General features: G+C 39.6%; 1 protein-coding gene across 4 annotated transcripts in view; it reads right to left on the bottom strand.

Moving 5' to 3' along the window:
* The window catches only part of MEGF10 (multiple EGF like domains 10), a 244,996-nt gene that overhangs the window by 18,588 nt on the left and 213,112 nt on the right, over positions 1-13,296 (bottom strand). For all 4 annotated transcript variants that reach the window (XM_054555890.2, XM_054555891.2, XM_054555889.2 and 1 more), the window contains 6 exons: positions 11,050-11,196; positions 9,714-9,848; positions 9,053-9,181; positions 5,973-6,101; positions 3,668-3,796; positions 1,413-1,541 (listed from right to left, as the gene is read on the bottom strand). In XM_054555890.2, the coding sequence (XP_054411865.2) occupies positions 1,413-1,541; positions 3,668-3,796; positions 5,973-6,101; positions 9,053-9,181; positions 9,714-9,848; positions 11,050-11,196 (798 nt within the window). The remainder of the gene's footprint in view (positions 1-1,412; positions 1,542-3,667; positions 3,797-5,972; positions 6,102-9,052; positions 9,182-9,713; positions 9,849-11,049; positions 11,197-13,296) is intronic.

Here is a 13,296-nt window from a genome sequence, read left to right as displayed (position 1 = left end):
TATAAATGAGAAAAGAGGCCTCCATGTCACTGCTTCCAGCTCAAGTAAATGTTCCTATGATTTTATGATTCTAAATGCTGAAGGACCTTCTTACAAAACAATCTGCCGTGAAACACAGACCACCAAGGATAATGCAGTGAGATTACAGAGTATTTGTAATTATGATGTGATAATGAAAGATCGCATTCTATTGTTATGACAGTCAAATGTAAATCATAAGCATGTAAAAGTTATTTTACCAAAGAAATTAAATGTCGTAAATATTTACATGGTCTGCAGTTTAAGATTACTCCATCTACAACAGTGTATCAGTTTTCTAAAGCCTTTTATAGCCTATCTGCTTATTGCCTACCAGGGAGTACCACATGCAGTAAGAGCTGTGGCTCTCTGGAGGGCACGCTTCAGAACCAACAGAAGCACTTTCTCAAAGTCTCCAACCCCAGAATCGGAATTTCCCAAATAGGACCATGTACCTGACAACTATTCCCAGATCGTTATGACACACACCCCAATTAAAAACCAGGGGCACAAGTTTTACAAAAATTTAAACATATGGCTACTATATACCCCAATTATTCTACTCCTAGGTATTTACCCAAAAGAAATGAAAGCACATGTCCATGCAAAAACTTGATTCACTCTTGTTCATAGCAGCTTTATCTGTAATAGCCCCAAACTGGAAACAATCCACATGTCCATCAGCACATGAATAGGTAAACAAATTATAGTATATCCATACAATGGAATAGTATTCAGCAATGAAAAGAACTGAATTGTTGATATGTGCTACAACATGGTTCCATTTCAAAATAATTATGCTGAGAAACAAAGCCAGACCCAAAAGAGTACAGTATGATTTCATTTATATAAAATTCTAGAAAATGAAAACTAATCTATACTGACAGAAAAGAGATAAGTGATTACCTGGGGTTTAAGGGGTGGTAGAAGTAGGGAGGGGCATGAGGAAACACATGGTGATGGATATTTCATTTATTATGGTGATGGTTTCATAGGTATATAGATAGTCCAGATTTTATTAAACTGTACACATTAAATAGGTGTGTTTTTTGTGTATCAATTACACCTCAATAAAGCTGAAAAAAAACTGTAGACCCAGTAGAAAGTTCATGAGTTTTGGAATAACAAAAATCTGGCACAAAAGCTGTGACATATTCTAGATATTAGCTATGTGACTTTGGGAAAATTACTCAGCCTCTCTAAGCTTTTGTTTCTTTATCTGCAGGAGAGCAACAATAAGGCATTCATCTGGCAATTAAATAAGTAACCAATTATGCCATTTAGAGTTGTGGTGAAGATTATGCTGGATAACATAAGTGAAAATACTTCACATTGCCTGGTACATGGTGTTCACACAATACTACAGTGCTACAAACATTAGCTAGTATCTTTACCTTGATCACATCTCGCTCCCTTCCATCCGGGGCTGCAGTAACAGGTCCCGGTGATGTGGTCGCAGGTGGAGTTGTTCAGACAGTCACATATCTGGCGACAGCCATAGCCATATGTTCCTGCAGGGCACTCTGGAGAAGGAAAGTCAAATGTAGCTTTCCAACCTCAGGAATTTGGAGCAAGGCTGTCTCTGACTGCAAGCCCTGCACATCTAGAGCTGAGTCCTTTCAGGGGATTCCTATTGAGGCTGACTTGTACCCCCAAGAGTGTCCCAGAATTGGACAGCATTCCTGGAATCATGGTGGCACTCACAGTCCAGACTGCACAGGGCTAGAGACAGGGCTGCGCAACATTAGAGCTCCTGACACTTTCAGCTGCTACGTACTTACCTCTATGATGTGTATATGGAGAGTCTGGAATTCCCACGGAACAGATGAAGATAATCACTAAGGGCAATTTGAGACAAGTCCACCAGGCAAAACTGTGGGCTGGAAGGGGCCTAGACTGAAGAGCATAAACTAAAGACGCTTTCTTGAGAACATATATATTTTACTGTAGGCTCAGGGATCTTCATAAACGCACATTCTCAATTGAATTAGCCAGGAATAGGAGAAGAGGAAGACAACAAGTTTTGTTGATTTTCTAGGTAAGAACTTCATTTGCTATGGAGTGATTCAAACTCTGGATTTTGTTGAAGTCTCGAAGACAAAAGTAATGGGATTCTTATGATGTGGTCTTAATAAGAGTTAAGCATGAATTTCAAAGGATAGTGTAGGCATGTTAAATCTAAAAATCTTCGTGACAAAATACTGATATTTTTCATAAAGTGAGCAGCAGGGGGCAATGTGCTATTATTATTAGAATTCTTTGTCAAACACAGGGTTTCTGTTTACAAATAAGCATTGGGAGAAGTCTCCAAAAATAGGGACACTTTAATTTGCTGTTGAGAGTAATCATGGAAGCACTTAAGAGGTTTTCTTATTTAATAAGACCTTAACCAGTCATCTGGTATTCAAGTAAAATTTTGAGCCTATTCTGGTTTCCATGCATATTTAGACATTTATACACAGACACACAATATTTATATGCACAACAGAGGTGTGTATGCAACTGTGTCACTCAGTCAGGATCTGTTTCATGATCAATGAAACAGTGATGCAAAACTAAAATTGGGCTGTCTCTGTTGTGAGCTGATTCCTGGATGTCACTTTTGTTATATTTGCTAGAAAGAGGATATGCAAAAATACCCTAGGGTTTAGCACATAAGATTGAGGCAACCAGGTTCAGAGTGGCTCTGTGAGGTGCCAGTGGAGTGGGGTGGGGAGGGGTGCTTTATTATCAGAGTCCTGCTATCCTGATCAATCTTTCCAGGCCACACCACTCCTATGGCCATAACCTTGGCAGATCCTTCCCAAGGGTACAACCTCTGGTGAACAGGAATTATTCTTCGCCTTTTCCTGCCTAAAACGTTTTATCATAAGAAAGTGGGTCTGATACAGCCCTAAGCCCTTATTTATTTATCGTGAATACTGAAAGAAAGTCATAGAGGAAAGGAATAATAAACTAATTTGCAATATTCAATTTTATTAAGACTAATGTTCTTATAACTCTGTGAGGGGATGCATAGCTAGTGGAGTGGAAATAAAAACATAAGGATGAGTAATTCCAATGGCATATTCTCCCCCAGTGGGACTTAAAAAAAATTTTAAGGCAGTATGTTGTCGGAAGGTTGTTAAGACTAAGATGAGAAGTTGTTAATGGAAGCAGTATAAAAGTACGATCTAGAGAAGGTTGTTGAAAGGGTGGCAATGTTTGCATGGATTTGTTCCCTCACCAGCAACAGGGGTTGGCCCTGGGCCACCAGCCCTCCTCCCCACCGAATGTACTGTCCTCCAATGCGAGACCCGGGTCCCGCCTCTGCCATGAAGAAAGCTCGACTGGATCTTCTAAAGCTCTGAGCAGCCACATTCCAAAAATAAGAAGGAGAGGAAGGGAGAGCCCAAAAGAACAGAATGGAAAACTTGAATTTTGTCTTCATTCTTGTAGTCACACCTCCACCCAGAGCAGTGAGTAACCAGTGATGATCCCAGGGAGGCCTGACCTCTGGGAGGCGAAGTCAGTCATGCTGAGAAGTAACCAGCCATCAGCTCAAACAACCTAGGAGTGGTGAATTCTGCCTTAATATTTCCTGGCATCTAGGAAATGTGATTCTAGAGGAAAAAAATACCACCCAGTGAAGCCACACTCTCATACTTACTCTGCTCACAGTGCCGTCCCATGAATCCAGTGCGGCAAGTACACTGCCCGGAGATGTGGTCGCAGTCAGCTCCGTTTTGACATTGGCATATCAGTGCACAATCTTTTCCATAAAACCCTAGAGGACATCCTGTGGGAGGAGGGAGGACAGCAGGAGTCAAGTTGCTGCTAAAGAGAAACACTTGGAGGTTCGTGCCTCCAACATATTTGGGTTTAAACTTGAATGACACCGAGCCATCAGAGAATACAGTGAATAGTATATATCTCAGCTTGCCACAAGAGCTTCTTTGAAGTCCCAAGACAGGGCTCTTGCAAGGAGGTTGTAATTCATAAGTAGGAGGCAGAAGAGTTCCATTTCTGTCAGTGTAACTATCACTGGTACCCCTGGAGGCAAGACTAATGCCTTCTAACAAAACATCCCTTCAATCCTGGAAGAATAGGACATTTCCTTTCATTCTTTCACATTTCTACTAGAATCCTGGACTCAAATTCCAATGGTCTGAGATGGGTACTTTATATTAAAATTAACTGTATTTTTTTACTTGTAGTACAGAACATCTCTATTGCTGCTACTAGCCTTGTCCACTATATCTGTTATTATCTTAGATAATATCAACTTCCCTGAAGAGGTGTACTAGGATGCTTACCTTAAAAAACAATTGTACTTCACGGGTGCTTTGTAAAAAGCAATAACCCTTCACACTGCTGCATAATTTTCAATGCTTGGACCGGTGAGTCTCTTGAGCTAAAGACACCCACAAATTCTGTTGGCTTACATGGGCTGGCAGCTGCCCTGCAAGAGTGTCTTGGGGATTTCTGGCGTGATGAAAGATTCAATGCAGGCTGATTCAATGATTGTTTCCAAATATTACATATGCTTTTCATTTTCTCATTTTCTTATGGAACTTTCAAGGAGCAGAGGCAGTGCCCAGATGCCAGTATGCACTGATGACCCCCTGCTGTCATGCATTTATTTAGCACCTACTCTGTGCCAGATTCCTTTCATGCATTCTCTTGTTTAATCTTTACAGCAGGCCAGAAATGCAGGGATGGATATTCCCATCCTGTAGACAGGAACTAAGCCCCAAGTACCCTAAGTCACACAGCTGGCAACTGGCAGGACGGCAGGGCCATGATTCAAATGCAGGGAGGTCTGGCTCCGGACCCCATGTTGTTCCCACTATATCATGTTACTTGCACTTGAAAAAGGGTTCTCTGTTTGAAGCACGTTCTAATTTTAGAATTATAAATAATATCTTACAGGTACCTTTCTCTAAGAAGTTAAACAATATTTATACATATACGAACTCTGAAGAATATGCTTGGGCCAGCCACCTTCCTTGCCAATTATCCTTTTCAACTCTTGGTTCAAGGTCTACATTATCTTCTAGAAAGTTTCTAAAGACTTCTTCAGCCTATTCTTTAATTATGTACTCTAATTAGTATTAAATAAGAATTGCTCAATTTCAGACCCATCTGTCCTCCTCAGCTTCTTGCTATTATTTTAAAATATATGCTATTATTAGTACTTAACCATAACACATGCCTTCCTTTCTTGTCTCCTTTATTCAACCAAAGGTAAGAGGGCAGAAAATAATCTTCCTTCCCCAATGATGCTCAGCTTTGGAGTAAGTACTTTGCACATTATATCCTATCATGCTAAAAGCCTAATGGAAGAAAAAATGGTTAGGACGCTATGAATTACAAAATGGGGAAAAGAACTAGAGCAGTGGCTCTCAAAGCATGGTCCCAGCCTGGCATTACTACCAGTTGATAAAAATTGCAATTCTCAGGTGCCAGCCCAGACCCACTGCTTCCAGCTCTCTGGGGTGGGACCAGCTTCTGTGTTTGTTGTGTCCTCCAGGTGATTCTGAAGCTTGCTACAGTTCGAAAAACACGGAACTCCACCTTTTCCAAGAGCGCACATTAAATCAGGCAGTGAGGCTTGTTGTCTTCTCTACCTTTCTAATCTCTATACTTATCCTAACTTTTGTGCTGTTAGAATAAAGGATTGAGAATTTGATCCATATAAATATGATTTGGTTAAAGGAGAGAAGAGAAATAAACTGCATACCATCACATAGCATTGCTCCACCTCAGTGGAGATAGAACCTAGAGACAGAATACTTGGAATGAAGTAGCTCTTAATCACTTAGAGAAATTTAGATGTCTACAGGTCATTAGGAGAGGGAAGTACTCCAACCTCAGGGACCTTTGTTGAGCTCCGGTCACGCATGTGGAGGGTGAGGCTGTTTCCTCCTTGGACGAGGCTCCCCTTGGTGAGCCTCAGAAGGCTTGTCACTTACTCTGAGTGCAGTAGAGCCCTGTCCAGCCAGGAGTGCATTTACATTCCCCATCGTAGGCGCTGCAGAAAGCTCCATTGTGGCAGTTGCACGTGTGGATGCAGTTTGGGCCCCAGTGGGCAGGTGGACATGCTGAAATTACAGGTGTGGAGAAGTCCATCAGAGTTCTGAGGCCAATATCAAGTAGGGAGAATTCCATCCACCCCTACACATCTCCCTGCATGTGAGAGGTTAGCAGTGTACATTAGGACTAAAAAAGCACACTGTTCTGAATTCTGCACTGAATCCCAGATGGCCATGTCAACTTCAACAATGACTGTCATTATTGACATATGTATTCATTTACAGCTGCAGAGTGAGGTGGCTGGGGCAAAAATCACCTCAAGTTTACAGATTCAGTTATTAAACAAACACACATTCAACACCTATTATGTACCCAACACTGTTCCAGGCACAAGGGAGATAGCAGAGGATAAGACAAAGTCCAAACCATCCTCCGGAAGCTTATATTTTGGTAGAGGAGGCAGGCAAACCAACCAACCAACCAACAAAATGAAAAATCAACGGTGGTAGGTGTTATAAAAAAAATAAGGAGGATAAGGAAGACAATAATTTTGGGAGCTACTCCTCTGAGGAAGGCCTCTGTGAGGAGAGGACATTTGAGCAGAGATAAGGTGTGGAAAATGACTTGACTCAAGAGAGGTTAAAGGACCCAAGGCCATGTAGCTCATGTTCACAATTTCTAAATCCTGTACTCTTCAGTCTACTCTAGAGCTGCCACTTTAGGCTCCTTTTAAATATTGAGGTTCCCAGCGGTATGTAAAAATTGGTTTCCTTGTAAAAACTCTTAACTGGAAGATGCAGAAAATAATACAATTTAATCATTAGGGGTCACTGCCAATTGAAGAGACATCAGAAAGTCAGATAAAGTATCTGTGAAATAATAACATAAGATCGGGGGTAAAATAATTTCACTGACAAAAAATACTTTTTATTCATATTAATACTTCAGGAACATAATTGCATAAAAGGAGGACCACCTGTAATTTCTATATGGCTACCCCATAGGGAATGTGGACCAATAAAGACAATCAATAATACATATGAAGTAACTTTTTAAATGAAAAAAATTCTCCCATAATTGTGTGCACCGTTTTTGTCCAAGAGCAAGGGGAAAATACTAGCTGACACTTGAGGTCTCGAGTGAGCATTAGAACAAATTTTCTAAATACAACACCCTAATTTTACAGATGAAGAAACTGAGGACACAAAAGGTTAATAGTGACTCATACAAGGTCACATAGATTAATAATAATATTTGTTATTTGTTAGACAAATGCAGCTTTCCCAAAGCCACACTGAGACTCGGTGAAAACTGTTGAAGCGTCTAGCCCATTTGATGCTCAGTGAAGCACTCTTTACCTAAAACAACCTATTCCTTAGATGATATTTAACCAGCTTTTGTCAACCCATTTATGTTCAAAATATATTTTTCTGAGGTAACCCACTGCCATTAGGTTTTTCGCCCTATATTTGTTATGATCAGAGAATGGGAATAAGCATCACTCAACTTTATATTCCCAAAAGGTAAATGTAGAGATAGTGCTTTAAAAAATCATTTTCCCAAGGACACCTGCCCCTTTAAATGTACCCCTTTAAGTTTTCAAAGTCTGTGTTTTCACTGTGAAGGACTTTGCTCTCTTTAGACAGGCTCACAATCAGCTAAGAAGAAATATGAAGATGGTTCCATAGAGTCCATAAGGGAATCAATGAAATCAATGATCCCCAGGAGAAGCAAAGGCTTTTGCCAAATAAATCAGCTTCCTGTAGAGTGATTATTGGGACAGGCAACACTATAGTCTCCATTCATAGTTGTGTTTCTATTTTTATTCCTTTTGGCACATTCCTCCTCCAAATGAGGAAGGGACGAATTTCCAAAATAAAGACTACTTTTTAAAGGAGCAATATAAATGAATCATTTTACGACAATGATATTGGACCTTTTACTCTTCCCAAACCCATATGCCCAACCATCAGTCAGAGCCCTTGCAACACATGTAGATTTAAACAGACTGATTTCTTCTGAAGTGATGCCCCCAGAATGGAGTGAAATCATATCACATAACACTTCTTTCACCAAAGAGCTACACTTCTGAGATTTATTAGCTCTCTTCCCTTATTCCTAAAAAATGGGGTACAGCCTGGACTACTTATGGAAAAAGTTAACATTCAGAAAAAAATCTTCCAGCAAAAAAATATTGTTCATCAATTAGTATTTGCAGGTTGCTTGTAACTGTGAAGTTTGAATTAAATTATCAATAAAGCGCCATGTAAAACGACTGCACACAGTCATTCTTTGATTTCTCTTATGTGCATGATGGGGGAATTCAATATAAACTGAGAGTGTTTCATAAAATTTATAATGAATGAAACCAGATTACCCCATACATATGCTATTCTTTCATCAAAAGTTGAATACTTTTAGACATTGCACTGACCCTTTCAAAACATTCATGAATGACTTATAGTCAATGTCATTTTTTTCATGACATGGGTGCTCTAAGAGTCATCTATATAGTCCCTTATAGGGTCACACAATTCCTGTCTGAAATCCAGTGGTGTGGAAGGCACTTGGGTGATGCCAAGGTGAAGCTAAGCATATTAGGTGGGCAGTTCACTCAGATTCCCAATAGGATTCTAAGGCTCACATCATTTAATTCCATTTTTTCTTTCTCTGTAATTAGCTCTCCAGATAAACACAAAATGAAGAAATAGATTTCTCAGTACAGCTGTTTTTGCTTTATTTCAATGGATGATGAATCACTGAAAAGGGGATAAGCAAAATGTTACATATTTAGGTTCTTTCCAAGACATTATTTGGATTTAAACATAGGACCATTGCATAGAGGTCGTAATGGGAAAAAAAAAAAAGAATTTTAAAAAAAGAATTTAAAGTAGAATGTGTCTTTTAATTAGTCATATATTCTTTCTTGATTATATAAAAACACTCATACTTCAATCTTAAAGAATCTGAAAACAAACAAATAAGAACAGTTTACTAATTGTTCTCAAACAAGACTTACGTTGAGAGCAGTCACTGCCGATCCAACCGGGGTAACACTGACAAGATCTGTCAATGGGGTTACAGGTTCCGTTGTTGGTGCAGGTACAAATTCCTGCACAGTTTTTCCCAAATCTGCCACTGGGACACACTGTGAATAAACTATAGGTCAGTAACTCACAATCAAAACCCCTCTCACAGAACCCTAGAATCTTAGCACAGGAAATAACTTTAAAGGTCACAGGCCCAGCTGCTCATTGGTAGCTATCTCTGCTCAACAGCATCCTTCATCTTGAATGGGCTCATTTTTACAAATCCATGAAGCCAAAGATTTGCATTAAGGCATCACAAACCAGGGGACATCATTGCACTTCTAGAAATATGACTTCACGACTTCTTGCTCTGGGAGTCTAAAATCCTTCCGCATATTGATTTTTTATGGGAGGACATGTCCAGCTAAAAGTAGCTCATCTCAGGGAATAAAAAGATTTTGCTGGAGTGGCAAGTCAGCTTTTCCAAAGCTCAAAGTCCTATCTGAGAAGCTGCAGACACCGCACAGCAGAAGACATTCCCAGCAGACAGCTGAAAACATGGCCTTCAGGAAGGCCAAGGGGAGGCCTGAGGACAGACTCTCCAGGGTGTGCTCATCACCACCCAGCTGTCCAGGATGCTTCGTGCCTTACCTTCGTTGCAGAGGGCGCCTGTGAAGCCAGGCAAGCAGTCACACAGGCCGGTGATGTGGTGGCAGGGCCCGCTACTGTGAACGCACTGTGGGCATGTCTGGCTGCAGCGATGCCCATAAAAACCAGGGGAGCAGACTGAAAACAGAAGGGAAATCAGCAGTTATCCTTCTGAGATGCGTTTGTCTCGCATTCCATATCAGGATCTAGTTAAAGTTTTAGAGGTTAAAAAGCAAAACCTTAAAAAAAAAGTAAAAAAGATATGGAGAATTTTCCAAGTAGAAGACAAGAACAACGAAGGAACAAAGGAACTCTTTAATGAGGAAAAGAAGCCACTAAACTCTGAGTTTCTTGAGAGCAAGCAAATGTCTTAGTCTTCTTTATTTTCCCATTTAAGGCCTCAGTTAGCTCAAGTCTTGGCATAAAGCAGGGCTCCAGGAATTTTCATTGAATAAATAAAGAGATAAAAAAATTGAAATACTAATAAGTCTCAAATAAGTACTCTCAAACCATTTGTTGATCCTTTATTCTTTAAGAGTCATTTCTGGCAATAAAAATAGATCAACAGTCAAAATTTGAAGATTTTCCCTCCTCAAAATGGTCCAGGTTAATGACTGTAATCAAAAAGTGATTAACCAAAATGCTATATACTTAAGTTCCTGCCAAGATATTATTCAGATTTAAATATATGATAACTGCATAGAATTCTTATGGGGGAAAGGCAATTTAAAAAATTAGAATAGTGTAACTTATAATTAGTCACATATTCTTTTTTTATTGCATTTACTAAAAGATTAAGTAAAATCTTATGGATCCTTCTCTAACTCAGAAGTCTTAAGGACCAATGTCAACAGTCTCCTTTTTCAACTTTGCAATTCCATTTTCCCCATAGCACTGATTTTAAGACTACTAGCAGGATGAATGATTTGCCTCAAGGTTTGGCTGATGTTGATGTCTGGTAATTGAGGTAAGGCCAATGCCAAATTGCTGAATAAAATATTTACAGGTCAATGAATTTCTAGAACACCATTTGCAAGCTTTCAGGAAGGGTGAAGAAATATATCCTGATGGTTGTGCCAATGAGGCAATGAAGTAATTATTGAGAAGAAATGGTTAAATCCCCATCTGTTAGGTGAGTTCTGAAGGCTGGAAAGAATGAAGCTCTTAGGGAAGTGCTCTCAACACACTTCTGCAAAGGACAAGTGAACCATTACACTCTCTTTTGCCTTCAAGTGCAACAGGACATCACTACAAACTGAGAGGTGGGACAGAGATCATTATTCTAGACATGGTGCCCAGGGAAGGGAAGGTGGAAATTACTGCCTAATGAGACACTTACTCCTCTGACAAGTGGTGCCTCGGAAGCCTGGTGCACACTCGCAGATGCCATCATCAGGGGAGCACGAAGCCCCATTTTTACAGTAGCAGGGCAGGGAGCAGTTGGGGCCCCAGCGTCCCTCAGCACACACGCTGTCACAGTGGACACCTGAAATAATGCACATGGGGCAAGGCTGAATGAGAGGCAGTGCAGAGTTTCCGCAGATGCTAATTCAAAGATGAGGACTAAGCTCACAGTATTAAACCTGAGGATCACGAGCAGCAATGAATGGAGAGTTATCATCTTATAAACATCAATACACAGTATCATAACATTAAAATAATACCCAGAACGATTTTCTATGGAGTCACGAAGAAGGAATAACAAACTTTTGTTATGTTGATTTTTCTTCTTCAGGAGGAGGCAATAAAGTGGAAGCCCAAGGGCTCTGTCTATTGCAAGTAAAATTTATCAACAATACGATATCTTTTAGCCCTTGGTGACTTCCTCCTCCTCCTCCCATTCTTTGTTTTCACAGAGAAATAAAGTGTAAAAGGATAAGGCAATGAACAGTTCTATAAAATGTTTTGCATAAAGAAAACCCTCCCCTGGATTAAACAAATAAACATAATCTTAAAATAACTTGATGGTGCATTGTGCAGAACAGAAAGATGCACTGACACATGTCACCAAATTCCTCCTTAAAAATCCTACCTGACATTGGAGAGATATTGGCAGAATATCACAACTGACATTATTTGTAGCTGTTGTCTATGCTATCGATTATTATGAAACTGTATGCAGGTGTTTAACTCTCATTTTAAATACTGAGAAACTTTAGAATTAAAAAAAATGACAAAAGGAAACAGAAAGGAAAGCCAAGGTTGCAAAAATAAAACTAAAACCAGGTTTTATTTGAGATAAATAAAAGTCTCTTCTGTACATTCGTATTGGAAATACAACAGGGGCCTCTTTCTTGCCAGAATTCCTCACAACTCAAAGAAATGCTCTTCACATTGAAAGGCAATAAGTTATAATTAGTAGTGAACTGGCAGTTGCTGGCCTCAGACCAAATGAAAACACATTAAGAGCAAGCACGCAGACCCTCCAGGATTCCAGAATACTAACAACCACCCAGTACCACGATGCTGAGACGGTCATGTCTTGTGTTACAGTTTTGGCTTCTAAAGTAATCAGGCAAAAAGTCACCACAGTCTGAACCTTAACATGGAAGCAGTCCCAAATTATAATATGAATGTTGCTAATTGGTACACCATTTCCGGTGAACACTGGAATAGCAAGAAGATCCACTTTTTACTGTTCCTGTTTTTTTCCTTCTGAAAGTCTCCCATATGGTAAAGGCCATTAAGTAGGCAAGAAAGCACGCAGACCTCATTGTGTCTAGCTTGACCCAACAATAGACTTTTATTTCATTTGGACCATGGACTGAAGAAAGGAGACCAGGTCTGTTCATAAACCAATTGGGGTTTAAATGTTTCCCATAGAATAAAGTATGAAATCTGGGCCTACTATGTTGATTTTTTTCTTGCAATCATCAATATATTATCTTTTTTTTTTCAAATCTCTTTTGAAAATCTGAGATGAAATTGCAAACTCTACCCTCCCCAGATGTGATACATCAGCCACAGAATCTTACCTGGAATTTATATCCACACCTATACTGGGCAGAAGCATCAAACATATTAAGCAGTAAACCACTTCAGAACGAGGCTGCAAACCTAAACTTTGTTTTGAGTATTTAAAGAAAGTACCAACAAGGATAACCTGCTAAACACTTCATTCTCAATTCAAATTCAGGTCCTAGACTCTGACCGTGAGCCAAGACTCCTGCTTAACAACAGCTAAGATGGGGACACCTGCTTATCACAGAGACTTAGAAAACCAACCCAGGGCATTTTGGTCTGATGCCATCAAGACAAATCCCAATGAAGATTTTGAAGAAGTTGAAGCTGAGTAATTATCTGGTTAATCTGACTGATCATCATCCTGAAAAAGCACTCCCGATTTTTTCTGCTTTTTTGTTAGGATGGGGACTTGGGGGAGAGGTAAGATTTAGCCATTTATGATGACTTAGTTTATCAACTACTTGCCAAATCACTACTTCAAATTGCACTTAATAAATTCAGTTAAGATGGAATGGAGTACACTTTAGGTCAAAAGTATATGCTGCTTTTTTATATCATAGGTTATCATGATTTATGTATAGCTTAGCCTATTCTCAATCACAGCATGTTAAGAAAAATGACT

Source organism: Pongo abelii, chromosome 4 (assembly GCF_028885655.2).
Source record: "Pongo abelii isolate AG06213 chromosome 4, NHGRI_mPonAbe1-v2.0_pri, whole genome shotgun sequence".
Lineage (NCBI taxonomy): Eukaryota > Metazoa > Chordata > Mammalia > Primates > Hominidae > Pongo > Pongo abelii.
The sequence above is the reverse complement of the archived record's forward strand: the minus strand, read 5'-3'. Positions and strand labels throughout refer to the sequence as shown.